The sequence below is a fragment of the Nelumbo lutea genome, chromosome 1, assembly GCF_056320005.1.
Source record: "Nelumbo lutea isolate HS-2025 chromosome 1, American lotus-T2T, whole genome shotgun sequence".
In the NCBI taxonomy this organism is placed as follows: domain Eukaryota; kingdom Viridiplantae; phylum Streptophyta; class Magnoliopsida; order Proteales; family Nelumbonaceae; genus Nelumbo; species Nelumbo lutea.
In genome coordinates this window covers 192,366,250-192,383,571 of record NC_142684.1, presented here as the reverse complement: position 1 = coordinate 192,383,571, position 17,322 = coordinate 192,366,250, and the positions used below count along the sequence as shown (strand labels likewise).

Genomic DNA, 17,322 nt, shown 5'->3' with positions numbered 1-17,322 from the left:
TACATACACAATTTGGTGTTCCAATCAAAGTTCTTCGTTCAGATAATGGTCGTGAATATTTTCTAACTTCCTTTCAATAGTATTTAGAACAGCATGGCATCATTCATCAAACTTCTTGTGCATCCCCCCCTCAACAAAATAGGGTGGCTGAACGGAATAACCGTCATCTCCTTGAAACAGCTCGGTCTATTCTTCATCATATGAGTATTCCTAAAAGGTTTTGGAGTGATGCTGTACTTACTACGTGTTTCCTCATTAATCGGATGCCCTCCTTTATTCTTCATGGTCGGTCTCCCTTCTCTATCTTGTTCCCCACCTTGTCTCCCTTTCCATTAACACCTCGTATCTTTGGCTGTGTGTGCTTTGTTCACAATCTACGTCCTAAAATAGACAAGTTGGATGTACGCTCCATTAAGTGTGTCTTTCTTGGCTACTCTCGGACTCAAAAAGGGTACAAGTGTTACAATCCCATTACTCGGAAGTGCTATGTTTGTCCCGATGTCACCTTTTTTGAGTCTGTTCCCTTCTTCTCTGGAACTGAAGCATCTTCGTCTCCACCTTTACTTCCTCTTCCTCTTCCGGTCAGTGATCCCATTCCGGGTGTTCTTGTTGGAGTTGACTCGTCACCTCATCCAGTGCAGATCCCTACTAAACGACCACCAATTCGGCAAGTGTATACACGTCGAATGACACCGGCCCCTCCTCTAGCTTCTACTGTGTCCGCGGATCCTATCGTTGCTCCTGTTGCTGAACCCTCAGGACTTGACCTACCCATTGCCTTACGGAAAGGTAAACGTAGTTCTACTCTCCATCCCATTTCCAATTTTGTTTCAGTATCTCGCCTTTCTGCCTCACATCGCCAGTTTGTTTCACTATTGTCATCTATTTCCATACCTAACAATGTCCAAGAGGCTCTTAGTTCACCTGGGTGGAGGCAGGCAATGGAGGAGGAACTATCTGCTCTTCAGCATACTCACACGTGGGAGCTCACTACTCTTCCTCCTAGTAATTGTGGGTTGTAAATGGGTGTATACTGTTAAATACTTGCCAGATGGTAGTGTGGAGCGTCTGAAAGCCAGACTTGTTGCTAAAGGGTATTCACAGTTGTATGGAGTGGACTATATGAGACCTTCTCTCCAGTGATTATGATTAGCTCTATCCGTGTATTAATTTCCCTGGCAGTTATGTATGATTGGCCCTTATTTCAACTTGACATAAAAAATGCCTTCCTTCATGGTGACCTTATAGAGGAGGTATATATGAAGCAACCACCTGGGCTTGTTGCTCAGGGGGAGGCAGGTAAGGTGTGCAGACTGAAAAAGGCAATTTATGGGTTGAAACAATCGCCTCGTGCTTGGTTCGGGAAATTTAGTGAAGTGAAGAATTTTGGAATGAAACAATGCCAGGTTGATCACTCAGTGTTCAGCTATGACTCAGAAGCTGGAAATATTTTATTAGTGGTCTATGTGGATGATATTGTCATAACTGGTAGTGACAAATTGGGGATCGACAAACTCAAGGTCTTTCTGCAAAATTATTTTCAAACAAAAGACCTTGGAACATTGAAGTATTTCTTGGGTATAGAAGTTGCTAGATCAAGACAAGGTGTAAACCTGTGCCAAAGAAAATATGTTCTCGACCTATTGGACAAAACAGGACTGTTAGGTGCAAAACCAGCTGAGACTCCTATGGAACCAAATGTTAAATTGAGCACTGATATAGGGGAAATATTTGATGATCCTGGAAGGTATAGACGACTAGTGGAGAAGTTGAACTATTTGACTATCATGAGACCAGACATCTCCTTTGCAGTCAGCGTGGTGAGCCAATTTATGCAAAACCCTTGTATATCTCACTGAGATGCAGTTCTTAGAATTGTAAGATATTTGAAGGGAGCTTCGGGCCGTGGGCTATTGTATAAACCAGAAGGAAAACTTGAAGTAGTTGGGTACACGGATGCAGATTGGGCAGACTCTGTGTCTGATAGAAGATCTACTACAGGTTACTGCACATTTCTTGGAGGAAATCTTGTGACGTGGAAGAGTAAAAAGCAGACGGTTGTGGCTAGAAGCAGTGTTGAAGTCGAGTACAGAGCCATGGCACACACTACATGTGAATTAGTGTGGTTGAGGAATCTCCTACAAGAAATCGGAATCCACATGGATAAACCTATGAAGTTGTACTGTGACAATCAAGCTGCGCTCCATATCTCATCCAACCCTGTTTTTCATGAGAAAACAAAGCACATAGAGATTGATTGCCACTTTGTGAGGGAGAAGGTTCTTATTGGAGAGATAAGCACAGAACATGTAAGCTCAGGTGATCAGTGGGCAGATTTGTTTACAAAATCCTTAAGCTCAGGGAGAGTGAACAATATATGTAACAAGCTGGGATTATATGACATATATTCTCCAGCATGAGGGGGAGTGTTAAAGTTAGCCGAACAAGGGCAGATTAGTCAACTCACCTTGGTTAAGTTATGAGCTTATGTGGCAGTCTTATTAAAGGTTCTCTGTCCCATACTTAAGTAGGGGCAATTTAGTCCTTGTACATTTAATTAGAAGCCTAATCACTATTAAGAGGTCGACTGATAGGGTTTAGCTATCAGGTTCGACATTTCTTTCATCTTCTTCTTCTTCTCTTCTTCTTCTTCTCCTTCTCTTTCTTCTTCTCCTTACTGGTTCGGACTACTGTAGCTACAGTAGAAACAAGCTTGATATAAAGAATGCCTTTCTCCATGGTGATCTTGTGGAGGAGGTATATATGGAGCAACCACCTAGGTTTGTTGGTAAGGTGTGCAGATTGAAAAAGGCAATTTATGGGTTGAAATAATTGTTGCGTGCTTGGTTTGGGAAGTTCAGTGAAGTGGTTAAGAGTTTTGGAATGAAGTAGTGCCAGGTAGATCACTCAGTGTTCAGCTATGACTCAGAAGTTGGGAAGATTCTATTAGTGGTCTACGTGGATGACATTGTCATTTCCAAACAAAAGATCTTGGAACATTTAAGTATTTCTTGGGAATAGAGGTTGCCAGGTCAAAACAAGGTGTAAATCTGTGCCAAAGAAAATATGTTCTTGATCTATTGGAAGAAACAAGACTATTAGGTGCAAAACCGGCTGAGACTCCTATGAAACCAAATGTTAAGTTGAGTAGTGATACAGGAGAAGTATTTGAAGATCCTGAAAGGTATAGACGACTAGTGGGGAAGCTGAACTATCTAACTATCACGAGACCTGACATATCCTTTGCAGTCAGTGTGGTGAGCCAATTCATGCAGAACCCTCGTATACCTCACTGGGATGCAATTCTTAGAATTGTGAGGTATCTGAAAGGAGCTCCAGGCCGTGGACTATTGTATAAACTAAGAGGAAAACTTGAAGTAGTGGGGTATACAGATGCGGACTGGGCAGGCTCAGCGAATGATAGAAGATCTACTACAGGCTATTGCACATTTCTTGGAGGAAATCTTGTGACGTGGAAGAATAAAAAGCATACGGTAATGGCCAGAAATAGTGCTAAAGCTGAGTATAGGGCCATGGCACATACTACCTGTGAGTTAGTGTGGTTGAGGAATCTTCTACAAGAAATTGGATTTCACATGGATAAACCTATGAGACTGTATTGTGACAACCAAGCTGCACTCCATATCTCATCCAATCCTGTATTTCATGAGAGAACAAAGCACATAGAGGTTGATTGGCACTTTGTGAGGGAGAAGGTCCTTGCTGAAGAGATAAACACAGAACATGTGGGCTCGAATGATCAATGGGCAGATTTGTTTACAAAAGCTCTAAACTCAGGGAAAGTGAACTATCTATGTAACAAGTTGGGATTATATGACATATATTCTCCAGCTTGAGGGGGAGTGTTAGAGTGAGCCGAATAGGGGTAGTTTAGTAATCTCATGTCAATTAAGTACTTTGCTTATGTGGCTGTTTTATTAGAGTACTCTGCCCCACACTTAAGTGAGGGCAGTTTAGTCTTTGTAAGTGTAATTAGAACCTAATAAACATTAGGGGGTCGACTGAATAGGAGACTAATCAGTTTCGACTAAATCCTCCTGTTCTCTCTTTCTCTTGTCTTCTTCTTCATCTTCTTCTTCCTTCTTCACTGGTTCGGGTTACTGTAGCTGCTCCAAAACAGTTTCATTTAATGAGAAATTATATGCTTACCCTTAAAATCTGTTACAAATCATTGTTCATGGAAATCCCTCCGATGCATAAAGATTTATACATTTAAGCATCCATGCTTTTAGAGAAACTATTGTTTTAAATAGTAAATTGTATTTGCTTCATTAAAGACCTTTATATGTATGTTATATGAATGGTAACTTTTCATTAAAGATTTATATATGTATGTTATATAAATGGTTGCATACTTACTTCGGATGGTAATGAATCATAGCTTTTTCTATGAGTCATGTACATGCAGTTAAATCAAATTGAAAATTTGAGTCATGCCTACAACTGCTTGTTTGATGTAAATTTTTAATAAAAAGGTGACACAATAAGTGAAAACATGAAGCTAAAGAATCCCAGCAAAAAGTGAGCTCAACTAAAACATGCTACGCATCAAGCCTGACAATCCAAAAAAGTTAAATATATATAAAGTACAAATAATTTTAATTGATCATGTCATAGAAAAGAAATAAAGGAATCCCTTACCCACAGAATAGACGACCAATTAGAAGAACTGCTAGTGAGTTAAAATCATAAGCCAATGCATATAAGGTATTTCCCACGAGAAGAACAATACTGCTAAACACAAGAGGTCTGAAATATGATTTATTTGACCATGCACTAAAGTACACTGAAGAAAACACCTGAGCAACAGCCATAGACCCAATCACAACACCACAAACTGTTGCTGCAGCTCCAAGACTGAGGGAGTAGTTGTCTGCTGTTGGCACTATTATATATGTGTTAACCATATAAAGGAATGTGTTTGCTAGGTTCAAAATAAGGGACATAAAATTATATCTCTGATCATCGATTTGTTCCTCTATTGGAGTTGGCAACTCCTCTTGCATGATAAGAGCATGTTGTCCTAAAAAGTGAAGGAAGTTTGTTGAATGTGTTAACCTGTCTACAGCTGCTTTTATGGAATCAATAACAGGATCCTACAAAAAAAACCAATTAAACACCACCCACGTGAATGTGAATTCCATTCTCAACCAAATGTAAGGAAATAAACAATATCTATGTGAAGCAAATGCCAGAAAATACCTGGACAGTAAGTGTAGGTTGATCATAAATTGATAAATAACTTCCCTGACGATCCTGAAGATCTGCAAGATTGCGAGATATGGCTCCAACAACAGCCCCAAGCCCCTGTATACTCGATTTAATTAGATAATTACATTTTTTCAAGCAAAAAGGTGTACCCCTTTCAGATGATAATTCATGATTAACACTTAGCGCAATTCTTTATGCCATTACATGCCATAACTGAAAACAATAATCAAGAAGAAGAATGCTAATCTTAGTCTAACAAGTGAAATTAGAGATATATTCCCATCACTGATTTTACATGTATCCATGTAAGGTGAGGCAATATTACCAAATGTAAAAAGACATATACACCTTGGTATGGACATGCGTAAAATAACTGCTCAAAATAGATACAAATAAAGGATGTCAAATTTTAGTCTTATGAACTTAATCATCTATGGATCTTCTTGAAAATGTTGACAACAGACAGAAAATTACATATGAAATGGACATATTACCACATGCTTGAACACTTGTTGCAGCTGAGAATAAGGATGATTAGCACGAGTTGTGACATAGTAATCAGTGAATCTATATCCAAAGCGTTTATCAAACTTCTTCAGTATCTTACGGATACCAATAGCATTCATCTCAACAAAAAATAGAAGCTTCAAAAGATCTTGTCCAACTGCTCTATATGATTCTCGTAAGTCACTTATTTGGGATATATCTGGTTGCTCTAAAAGAGCAGTACGCTGTTCTCCAAGCTTAGCTAACCTGCTTGCAAGTAGCCCTTGTTGTTCCAACAGAAAGAGGACAATCTTTTCAATCTGAAATTATAAGAAGTGTAGTAAATACCATTCATCTTGTGATAAACACTTGTAAATACCATTATCCAGGAAAAGAATAAAAATAATGTTATTTTAACAAGAAAATGGAAAAAAACTGACATGAAGAATCAAATTCCAAATTCCAATAGGAAAACAATAATCCTTCCAATTAAAACTATAAATAGCTCCACAAGGACAGGAGATAACCAAATGCAACTGAGTTTGCAAAGCTTTTCAACTTTATTATTAATTGTGTCCAAATGAGCCACAGTATGATATTTTATGACTAATTTATAGTTATCCATTGTCCATAAGAAGAGTCATAAAATTACACCTGATCATCCAGGCACTAAATATCCAGATATTGCTTTGTCCATAAATGCTACAGCCTACAAGTACTTCTACTCCTTTAAGACAATGAGAAAATTCCAGTTTAGTGAAGCATTATGAACACTCATAAAATCATAGAGTTTCAATCATGAATATACTACAAAACAAATATTCAAATTTACCAACCACATAACTCCCCAATAATATACTTAGCTCTAATTTGGAGGATATTATTGTCTGAACTCTGAACCCTAATTATGTCTAAACTGTAAAGGTCATAGCCTCACATGTGGAGCCATGTCATAATTTTAATTGGGATAATTTGCTCCCTTTTTTCTTATACATAGTTATTACTTATAAGAAAAACCACCAAAGTGGTTGTGCATAACTGGGGAGACATTTGTTACTCCTACTACCTTGGCCGTAGTGGTTATTGCTTAAAAATGGTTCTTGAGAACGTTTTCCCAATTGATTGCAACATGTAATTGTGTCACATGATCAATTATACAATAAATGGGTAGGTATGGCAGGGCAATAATATTCAGGAAGATCTAGTGTAAGAAAGCATATTATCAGCTAATGCCACCCACAAGGTTGCTTCACCACATGCCCGAGAGAGAGAGAGAGAGAGAGAATGCATGCTGAGGAACCTACATAGAGTCCTAATAGATCATTAGACAAGCTCAAGGTTCTAAAAGGATAAGGTGAAGGCTTAAAAGAATTTATCTTAAAGTAGTGAGAAAAGATGCTTTTAACAGAAGCTATGACCCAATAGTGGAATGGCACATAAAAAACTAAATCAGTGTACATCCCAAATTGGGATACTACTCGCAAGTAGAAGAGACACATGAAAGATTATGTAACATTGCATATTAGGTGACTTTGGAGACCTGGGAAATCTTTACTGCCAAAGAAAAAAGCAATTTAACCTGGGCTAGCCTCATGAGATATTATGGCATGGCTAGCACCTGGCAATCAGGTGGCCCTCAGCGAAGGATTTATAGAAAGTGATCTCTCTTTTGTAGTTTCTTGGGGGATGTTGAAGGAAAGAAATCACAAAAAAAAATGGAAATGAAAGTAAATTTAGATATCTATGCACCTATGTGGGATCTCTAGTTCTTATTAGAATTTGGTGGGGGTGGACAGGATTTCTTTTAGGAGGGGTTTTTGTGATATTTTTTGGATAACACTGTACCGGAAGTGAAAAGACTAAACAACCTTGCCACCCATATTAACATAAAATACTACTCCCAACAAAGGCCACACCAACTGCATCACTAACTAGCAATCACCACTCGTGATGCAGTGGCCTAGGACAACTAAGCATCAACTAGGTAGACTAGTCGAACTAGTCAACCACAAAGCTATTTTAAACAGTGTTCTAAGACTTGACCCAGACCGGAAAACCAGGAACCAGTGGCCTTTTGGGGTCCCAGTTAAATTACAGTTTTGGTGGGTTGGATGGGTAAACTGCCAGGTTAACCAGTAAAACCGGCACCCAGAGAGCATTCCATATTTTACTCCCATCCAAGTCTTAAAACACCAATTTTAAAGCTTTATTTGTTATGTTAGCATATTGTCATGTTTATGCTGTTGCTTTAAATATTTTGATGGAACGTGATTTTATGATGGCATATAAAATAGAAAAAAGGCATAAAATAATAGAAGGCAGTCAAGAAGTTCTTCTAAGTTTTCTTCCAATTAGTTGTATGTTGGTATGGAGTTGCCACAAACAAAGGGCACATTGAATAATCAAAGATGCTTTCTTTCTAAGGAAACTTTTTTTTGAGCAAAGACTAAACTAAATGCTCAAATATTGTAGAGATAATGGGCCGAATGGGCCTTAGTTTCTTTGTTTTTCTTTATGTTTATGACTTGTGTTAGTAGGTAGTGGGCCTTAGTTATGGGCCTGTTTTCTTGTTTTTTATTGCTGGCAACACTCTTGGCTGAATAGAGAAAAGAACAAGAATGATCTTAGAGGTGTCAAGAATGAATGACCCCCACCTCAAAGAGTCTCTTATATATTAAAAGAGATGTACAATTACAAGAATGCCCATACAGGGCTAAAAGAGAAAAGAAGAATAAGATGTAAAAGTAATATACAACAGGGACTATACTAATAAGGTACATCAAGTTATAGAGTCTCCACACCCCCCCTCAAACTGATGCCTCGACATAAGCATCAGTTTGTCTATAAGAAAGAGATGTCGAACTCTAGTCATAACTTTGGTGAAGATATCAGCAATCTGCATGTCTGACGCTGCATGAGGAAACGATATAGACTTAGTAGTGAAGAGATCTCGAATAATGTGGCAGTCCACCTCGATGTGCTTTGTCCTCTCATGGAATACAGGGTTAGATGCAATCTTGATAGCACTCGTATTGTCTGCATAGAGAGGAATAGGAGCAGGAACCTAAACGCCAAGATCCATAAAGAGAGACTATAACGAAACAATCTCACTGCAAACCAAAGACAGGGCCCTATACTCTACTTCAATGGAAGACTTGGAGATGTTTGTTGTTTCTTACACTTCCAAGAGATGAGTGAATCACCTATAAAAATACACCACCCAGAAGTGGACCTACAAGTGTTTGGACAACCAGCCCAATCCGCATCAACATATGCTATCAACTGAATAGGAGAGGAGGAGGAGAACAGTCCCTGGGAACTTGTGCTTCTAACATATCGAATGATACAATGATCAACAATCATATGAGGCCGACGAGGAGCAGAAACAAAATGACTAACACCTGAACAACATGAGAAATATCAGGCCGAGTCATAGTGAGATAAATGAGGGACCCCACAAGTTGGCATAAGGCAACATCAGGAAGTAATGGACCTTCAGATTTAGATAGCTTAAGATTTAGCTCCATAGGTGCATCAACATGCTCTAACCAGCAAGTTTAACAAGGTCAGAGGCATACTTCTGTTGACAAACAAAATACCCTCGATCGTTCCCAGTCAACAACATGTCATCAACATATAGTAGGAGAATGGTAATACCCTGAGGTCGTCACCTAACAAATAAAGAGTGATCAGAAGAACTCTGGCTATATCCAACATCAACTACAACATCGCAAAAGCGTTCAAACCATGCACTGGGAGCTTGTTTTAGACCATATAGAGATTTTTTGAGGCGACATACTAAAGAAGGATAACTACAATATCTAGGAGGAGGCTTCATGTAGACCATCTCCTTCAATTGACCATGAAGAAAGGCATTCTTTCTTCACATCAAGATGGCATATGGTCTAAGACTGAGCAGCAAACACTGCTAAAAGAACATGGACTGTGGTGTTCTTTGCAACAGGAGCAAAGGTTTCTTCATAGTCAATACCATACTCCTGACTATATCCTTGGGCAACTAAACATGCCTTGTATCGATCAAGAGATCCATCAGACTTCAGCTTAATGTTGTAAACCCAACGACTCCCAACAATGGATGCATCTGGAGGAGTAGGCACAAGATCCCAAGTGTCATTCTCATGTAAAGCATGAATCTCTACATCCATGGCTTCCTTCCAATGAGGGCTACTACTAGCTTCCCAGTAGGAGCGAGGAACATCTGTGGAGGATAGGACAGCAGACAAAGAGCTATGGTTTGAAGGAAAACCATAGCGGTCAGGAGGTCTAGATATACGAGTAGAATGACAAAGAGGAACAAAAGTATGAAGAGTGTCTGAAGTAGAGGTATCACTTAAAGGAGCAGTGGTAGGATGATGATCTGAACCAAGAGGAAGGAGAGTCACAGGCGCAAGGGCTAGATCACGTAACCGCTTGCGAGAGAAGACGAGAAAGTCCTCAGCAGAAGGAGGTGGAGCATCCTGTGAATCAAAGTTTGGAAAAATAGAAACAAACGGTGCAGACAGTCCAACAATTCCAGCAAAAAATGAAATGTGCTCAAGGAAAACAACATTACGTGATATACAAATGCGACGAATAGAGGGATCATAACAAAACAATCCTTTGTGGTCAGGATTGCAACCCACAAAGGCACACATGACAGACTGTACAGACAATTTAGCACGTTCACGAGAGGGAAGATGAACAAAGCACACACATCCAAAGACATAAAGCATAGATAAATCTGGAGAACGACCAAATAATTTCTAAAAGGGAGACATATTACCAAGAACTGAGGAAAGAATATAGTTGATCAAAAACACAACTGTACTGGCTGCCTCTACCCAAAAGGAAGGTGGAGTATGGGACTCCTACAATAATGTCCTCACAACACTAAGGTTATGTCCATTCTTAAGCTCGACCACACCATTTTGCTAAGGAGTATCTGGGCAACTTCGTTGCACTTGTATTCCATGATCCTTCAGATAGGATAAAAAATCTCCATCAGTGTATTCTTTTCCTGAATCTGAACGGAGAATATGCACTTGTGATTGAAACTGAACCCGCACTATAGGATGAAACAACTTAAATGTTGGGAACACCTCAGACTTGTAGCAAAGAAAATATATCCATGTGTATTTGGTACAATCATCAATGAACGACAAAATATTTGTATCCAATCTGAGAAGAGACAGAAGCAGTCCAGGCGTTACTATGTATAAGCTCGAAGGGAGAGGTAGCATGCTTAGATATGTGAGGAAATGGTAAGGTACAACTCTTACTTAAGCAACAAGAAACACAAGATGTATCAAAGGTGCGCAAGGAAGGAACTTTATTCTTAATAAGGCCTGAATCAAACAAAAATTTTAATTTTTCATAATGTAAATGACCCAGACGTTTATGCCACAAGTCCCAAACATTATTTCTATGATTCAGAAAGGAACTAGAAGTGGAGGAACTGGAATAAACTAATGATGTTTCTGTTTGAGGCTTCTCGAACTCCAATGCAAACAAACGGCCCAACCTGTGCCCCTTCCCTTTCACCTTCCCAATGTTCCGGTCCTGAATCAAACATCCATCCAGAGAGAAGATGAGAATGTTACCTTCATCAATTAATTGGCTAACAAAAATCAAGTTTGTAGTGAGACTAGGAACAATAAGGGTCTTGGTAAGAGGGAAAGATGTAGTGGGTGAATGCTTAAGAGACAGATAACTACTACCAATGATGTTTAACTTTTCACCATTGGCAGTGTGAATAAACCCTAGTTGTTTCTAGGTCAAAGTAGAGAAGAAGAAAGAAGAAAGAAAAGAGAAAGAAGTAGAGGAGAAGATTGTTCGGCTAGACTAGAAGAGAGGATGTTCAAAAGTCACTCTCCTAGCGACCCACATGACTTTTATTCATGAAAAACATGAGTTACAAGAAAGACAATTTTGTCCCTCATAGAAGATGGGACACAACTTAAATTCAGATACAATAGACATTTCACTTTCAATAAGATACACCAGAATGACCAAAATGCCTCTGACTCGAGCATTCTAACACTCCCCCTTAAGCTGGAGAGTATATATCATATAGTCACAGCTTGTTACAAATGTAATCTATTCTTCCCCGAGACAATCCTTTTGTGAAGATATCTGCCCACTGGTTTCCTGAGCTCACATGAGAAGTAGTTATTACCCCACTTATCACTCTCTCTCACAAAGTGACAATCCACCTCATATGTTTAGTTCTTTCATGGAAGATAGGATTGGATGAATGTGAACAACAGCTTGGTTATCACAGTATAGTTTCATGGGTTTGCCAATTGAAAAACCCATCTCCTGTAGTAGGTTCTTCAGCCATACTAGTTCACATGTGGTATGGGCCATAGCCCTGTACTCTGCTTCCGCACTACTTCTTGCCACCACTATTTGCTTCTTGCTCTTCCAAGTTACAAGATTGCCACCCAGGAAGGTACAATACCCTATGGTTGACCTCCTGTCTGATATAGAGCCAGCCCAATCAGCATCTGTGTACCCTACTATCTCAAGAGGTCCTCCCTTTTGGTATAACAAACCACGACCTGGAGCACCTTTTAGGTACCTAAAAATTCTCATAACAGCTTCCCAGTGAGGAACCCGGGGATGTTGCATAAACTGACTCACCACACTCACAACAAATGATATATCTGGTCGGGTAATGGTCAAGTAGTTCAACTTTCCCACCAACCTTCTGTATCTTCCAGAATCATCAAACTCTTCACCTGCATCCACACTTAACTTGACTTTGAGTTCCATAGGAGTCTTTGCTGGTTTAGCACCTAACAACCATGTTTCTTCAAGTAGATCAAGAACATATTTCCTCTGACATAGGTTGATCCCCTGTTTTGACCTTGCAACTTCTATTCCTAAGAAATACATTAGCTTCCCCAGATCTTTCGTATTGAAGTGGTCCTGTAAGAATTTTTCAACTTGTCAATTCCATTGTTGTCACTTCCAGTTATGACAATATCATCCACATACACGACTAGCAAGATTTTTCCATCTTTTGAGTTATAGTTAAACACAGAATGATCAACCTGACACTGTTTCATCCCAAAGGCCTTCACCACTTCACTGAACCTGCCGAACCATGCAGGAGGAGATTGTTTCAGTCCATAGATTGCCTTTTTGAGCCTACACACCTTACCAGCCTCCCCTTGAGCAACAAACCCTGGTGGTTGCTCCTTATACACCTCTTCAACAAGATCACCATGTAGGAAGGCATTTTTTATGTCATGTTGTAGGAGAGGCCAATCATACATAATAGCCAATGAGATTAACACCCAAACTGAACCAATTTTAACCACAGGAGAGAATGTCTCTATATAGTCCACACCATATAACTGAGAATAGCCATAGGCCACTAACCGTGCCTTCAATCGTTTCACACTGCCATCAGGAAGATGCTTCACTGTATAGACCCATTTACACCCAATAGTGTGCTTACTAGGAGGAAGGGTGGTGAGTTCCCACGTATGATTATGTTGTAGAGCAGAGAGTTCTTCTTCCATGGCTTGCTGCCACTCTGGAGAGGTAAGGGCTTCCTGTATAGTCTTGTGAATGGGAACCGATGAGAGTAATGATATAAACTTGCAATGAGAAGCAAAAAGGTGAGAAGTGGAAACATAGTCAGAAATGGGATGAGAAGTACAAGTACGTTTACCTTTGTGCAAAGCAATAGGGAGATGAACATCTGAGGGAGAATGAGCAGTAGCAGGATCTGTTGGCGGGTGCTGAAGTGGAGGAGGAGCCGAAGCACTTCTGCGAGTATACACTTGAGAAATTGGCGGCCTTTCTGTAGTAACTGGCATATGATGTGCATCTGTAGTAGGAGTGGGAGCTACGGGAAGGGGGTCCACAACCGGAACAGGAAGAGGAACCACAGAGGGAGAAGAAGAGACCCCGACATTGAAGAAAAAAGGAACTAACTCAAAGAATGTGACATCAGGGCACACAAACGATTTATGAAACTTAGGGTTATAACACTTGTACCCTTTCTGAGTCCTTGAGTAGCCAAGAAAAATACACTTCATAGCCCAAGCATCTAGCTTGTCTACTCCAGGCCCCAAATGCTGAACAAAACAAACACAGCCAAAGACTCTTGGGGTGAGAAGAAAGGGAGACAAAGTGGGAAACAACACAGACAAAGTGGGGAACAACACGGAAAAAGGAGATTGACTTCCAAGGATTGACATGGGCATCCGATTTATTAAAAAATAGGATGTAAGAACAGCATCACTCTAAAAATGCTTTGGGACATGCATATTGATCATCAAGAACCGAACAGTTTCAAGAAGATGTCTATTTTTCCGTTCAGCTACACCGTTTTGTTGCGGGGTGTGGGCACAAGAAGTTTGATGAATTATTCCATGATGTTCTAGGTATTACTGAAATGATGAGATGTATTCTTTGGCATTATCGAAGCGAAGTATTTTCATATGAACACCAAACTGAGTGCGTATTTCAGCATGAAATTTCTGAAAAATAGAGAACAATTCACTACGGTTTTTCATAAGATAGATCCATGTCATCCTTGAAAAGTCATCAACAAAGATTACAAAATACTTAAACCCATTGTAAGACTCCACTTTAATTGGACCCCATACATCAGAATGAACTAAAACAAAAGGACTTGAGACACGACTATCAATTCTTAGACTAAATGAGACTCGATGATGTTTGCCCAACTAACATGACTCACAATCTAATGATGAAAGATGACTCAAGGAAGGAACTAGCAGCTTCAAAGCCTCGACAGAGGGATTACCAAGTCTGTAGTGCCATTGGAGAGGAGTAAGAGACGACTGAAAAACCACTAGAGGGCCACCACCATCAAGGTAATACAAACAACCGGCTTCATGCCCTCCACCAATCTTCGTCCCTGTCTTGAGATCCTGAAACACACAAGAAGAAGGATAGAAGGTTATAGAACAATTAAGGGACTTGGTTAATCTACTAACAGACATAAGGTTAAAAGGGAACTTAGGAACATATAAAACAGATGCTAAAGACAATGAGGAGAGATCAACATCACCAACACCACAAATAGGAGATGTAGAATCATTAGCAAGTGTAACTGTCTAAAATGTGGAGGTGCGAGAAAGGGAATAAAATACATCAGGAGTCCCAGACATATGGTCCGAGGCTCCAGAATCAATGATCCAGGGTGAGGCTTTGGAAGCTAAACAAATCATACCTAAATGGGCAAGTGTAGTTGTGTTCTGTTGAGATGTTTGAAGGAACTGCTCACATATTGCCCATGGTACACTCACCATTTCCTGCCCGGAAGCACAAGTGGGTGTGGAGGGGGTTGGGGCAGTTTGCTAGCTTTCAGTAATTGTGCTACTACTCTTAGATGTAACATGATTAGCCTAAGTGTTGGGTCGACCACGCAAATCATAGCAGAAATTAACTGTGTGCCCCTCTAAGCCACAATGTGTACATTTTCTCTGAGCATTACCCCTTCCTTTTCCACGGCCTCCCCCTGACTCACGGCCTCCTGTTCGGCCACTGGCCCGGTTAAACATGTGTCCATCACGGTTGCTTGGAGGGCCACTGCTGCCACCACCACTTCTACTTCCATGACCACTCCCTTTTGTCACTACCAAACCAGATCTATCAAAGAAGGAAGAATGATCCACCGGGTCAATGGATGTCCTCTTAAGACGGGCAAAAACTTCTTCAAGTGAGGGGAGGGTTGATCCCCCCAATATTTGTGCTCTAGCAGGCTCATACTCAGCCTTCAAGCCCACAAGAAACCTAGTCACATCAAGTTGTTCACGTTGTTGTTGTTGGATCTGGACATCTGATGTTAGAGGGTGATACACATTTAGCTCATTGCGGATGTTCCTCATACTTGCATAATACTCTTCTAAGGTATGTAGATACTGCACCTTTGTAGGAGGGAACATTGTTACTTGGAGGAGTAAGAAGCAAACGGTGGTGGCTAGATCTAGTGCTGAAGCTAAGTACCGTGCAGTGGCACACGGAGTAGCCGAAGGTATGTGGATAAAGAATCTGTTGGGTGAGTTGGGTTTTCCAGTGGACAAACCCATGACTCTACTCTATGATAACAAGGCAGCTATAAGTATTGCTATTAACCCGGTACTACATGATAGAACAAAGCATATTGAAATTGACAAGCACTTTATCAGAGAGAAAGTCATCACAAGCGAAGTATGCACTCCATATATCAGCTCTGAAGACCAACTAGCAGACATCTTTACAAAAGGGCTAAACCATTCCAGACATCAAGATCTCTGTGACAAGTTGGGCATGATTGATATCTATGCTCCAACTTGAGGGGGAGTGTTGACAGATGTTATTGTATGTATTGTACACAAATTTAGTGCCCATAGGGGTATTTTTGTAATTTTTGTATCACTTGTGTTGTACGGCCAATATAGTATAAATACAAATGCTTCACTCGCATGAAGCAAGTTCTTTTGAGGCATTAAGTCCGCCAGCCTCTTCTTCTTCTTTCTTCTCTTCCTCTTCTTTCTCTTGCTCAACAGATATGTACAATTACAAAAATGCCCATACAGGGCTGAAAGAGAAAAGAAGAATAAGTTGTAAAAGTAATATACAATAGGGACTATACTAATAAGGTACATCAAGTTATAGAGTCTCCATGCAACTCATGTAATTTTCCCTATTTTTTACAACAAAAAATAAAAGAGAACATTGGGGGCTAAAGAGAGGTTTTAGAACAATTCTCTCTTCTTACTTCCTTTTCTTCCATCTTCTTCCTCCATCATTTCTCTCTCTTCAATCTCCTTTTCTCCTATTTCTTTTCTTTTGATTCAGATTATTGCACGTGTGATTTGCAACTTGGTATCAGAGCAAGTTCTCACCTTCTTTTCTTTCTTCTCTCTTTGCCCATACACAGTGTATGGAAAATTGATCAGTTGACTAGGGAGCAGCTTATGTAGCCCAATTGGGAGGGGTTTTGGAGAGGTTTTGTGAAGTTTTCATTCCTAGTTGAAGCCCAAGGCAAGTTCTTGGAGTTTTTTCCCCAAAAACCCTAGATAACAAGAGAAAACTAGTTACAGGTCCTAGAGACACTTTGAAGCAGGAAGCCTTTTGATTTTCATTAAGAGTGATTTGAGTTGGACAGGGTTCTAGAACCACTAGTAGGAGTGGTTGAACTTTCTCTTCTTCTCCCCTTCAGGTGAGCCCTGTGAAACTCTAGATTTGGCTTTTTAAAGAGTAGCTTTTTGTTTGGGATAGTAATTCTAGCTTAGTTGAGACGTATTTTGATATTCGTTTCACTCAATGAAGCAAACTGGCAGAGAAATCAAATATCCTACAAATTTCAAGTTTGGACATGGGGGCTCAATGGAGAATCTTTTTGGGGCAATAACCATTGTGAAGTTGTATGAGACCAACTATTTAGCCTGGTCTCAGTCTATTAAGATACATGTGTGTAGTAAAGGGAACCGGGGTTATATCACTAGGATCAAGAAGAAACCGGAGGATGACCCTACCTATGAGAGGTGGATGTAGGAAAATTATACAATAATGGGTTGGTTAGTGAATTCTATGCAGCCACATTTTAGCTAGCACTACTTGTGGATGAAAACTGCA

General features: G+C 39.9%; 1 protein-coding gene across 4 annotated transcripts in view; it reads right to left on the bottom strand.

The window, feature by feature from the left end:
* The window catches only part of LOC148880076 (SPX domain-containing membrane protein At4g22990-like), an 81,032-nt gene that overhangs the window by 47,248 nt on the left and 16,462 nt on the right, over nt 1-17,322 (bottom strand). For all 4 annotated transcript variants that reach the window (XM_088961896.1, XM_088961898.1, XM_088961899.1 and 1 more), the window contains 3 exons: nt 5,727-6,038; nt 5,224-5,328; nt 4,663-5,117 (listed from right to left, as the gene is read on the bottom strand). In XM_088961896.1, the coding sequence (XP_088818022.1) occupies nt 4,663-5,117; nt 5,224-5,328; nt 5,727-6,038 (872 nt within the window). The remainder of the gene's footprint in view (nt 1-4,662; nt 5,118-5,223; nt 5,329-5,726; nt 6,039-17,322) is intronic.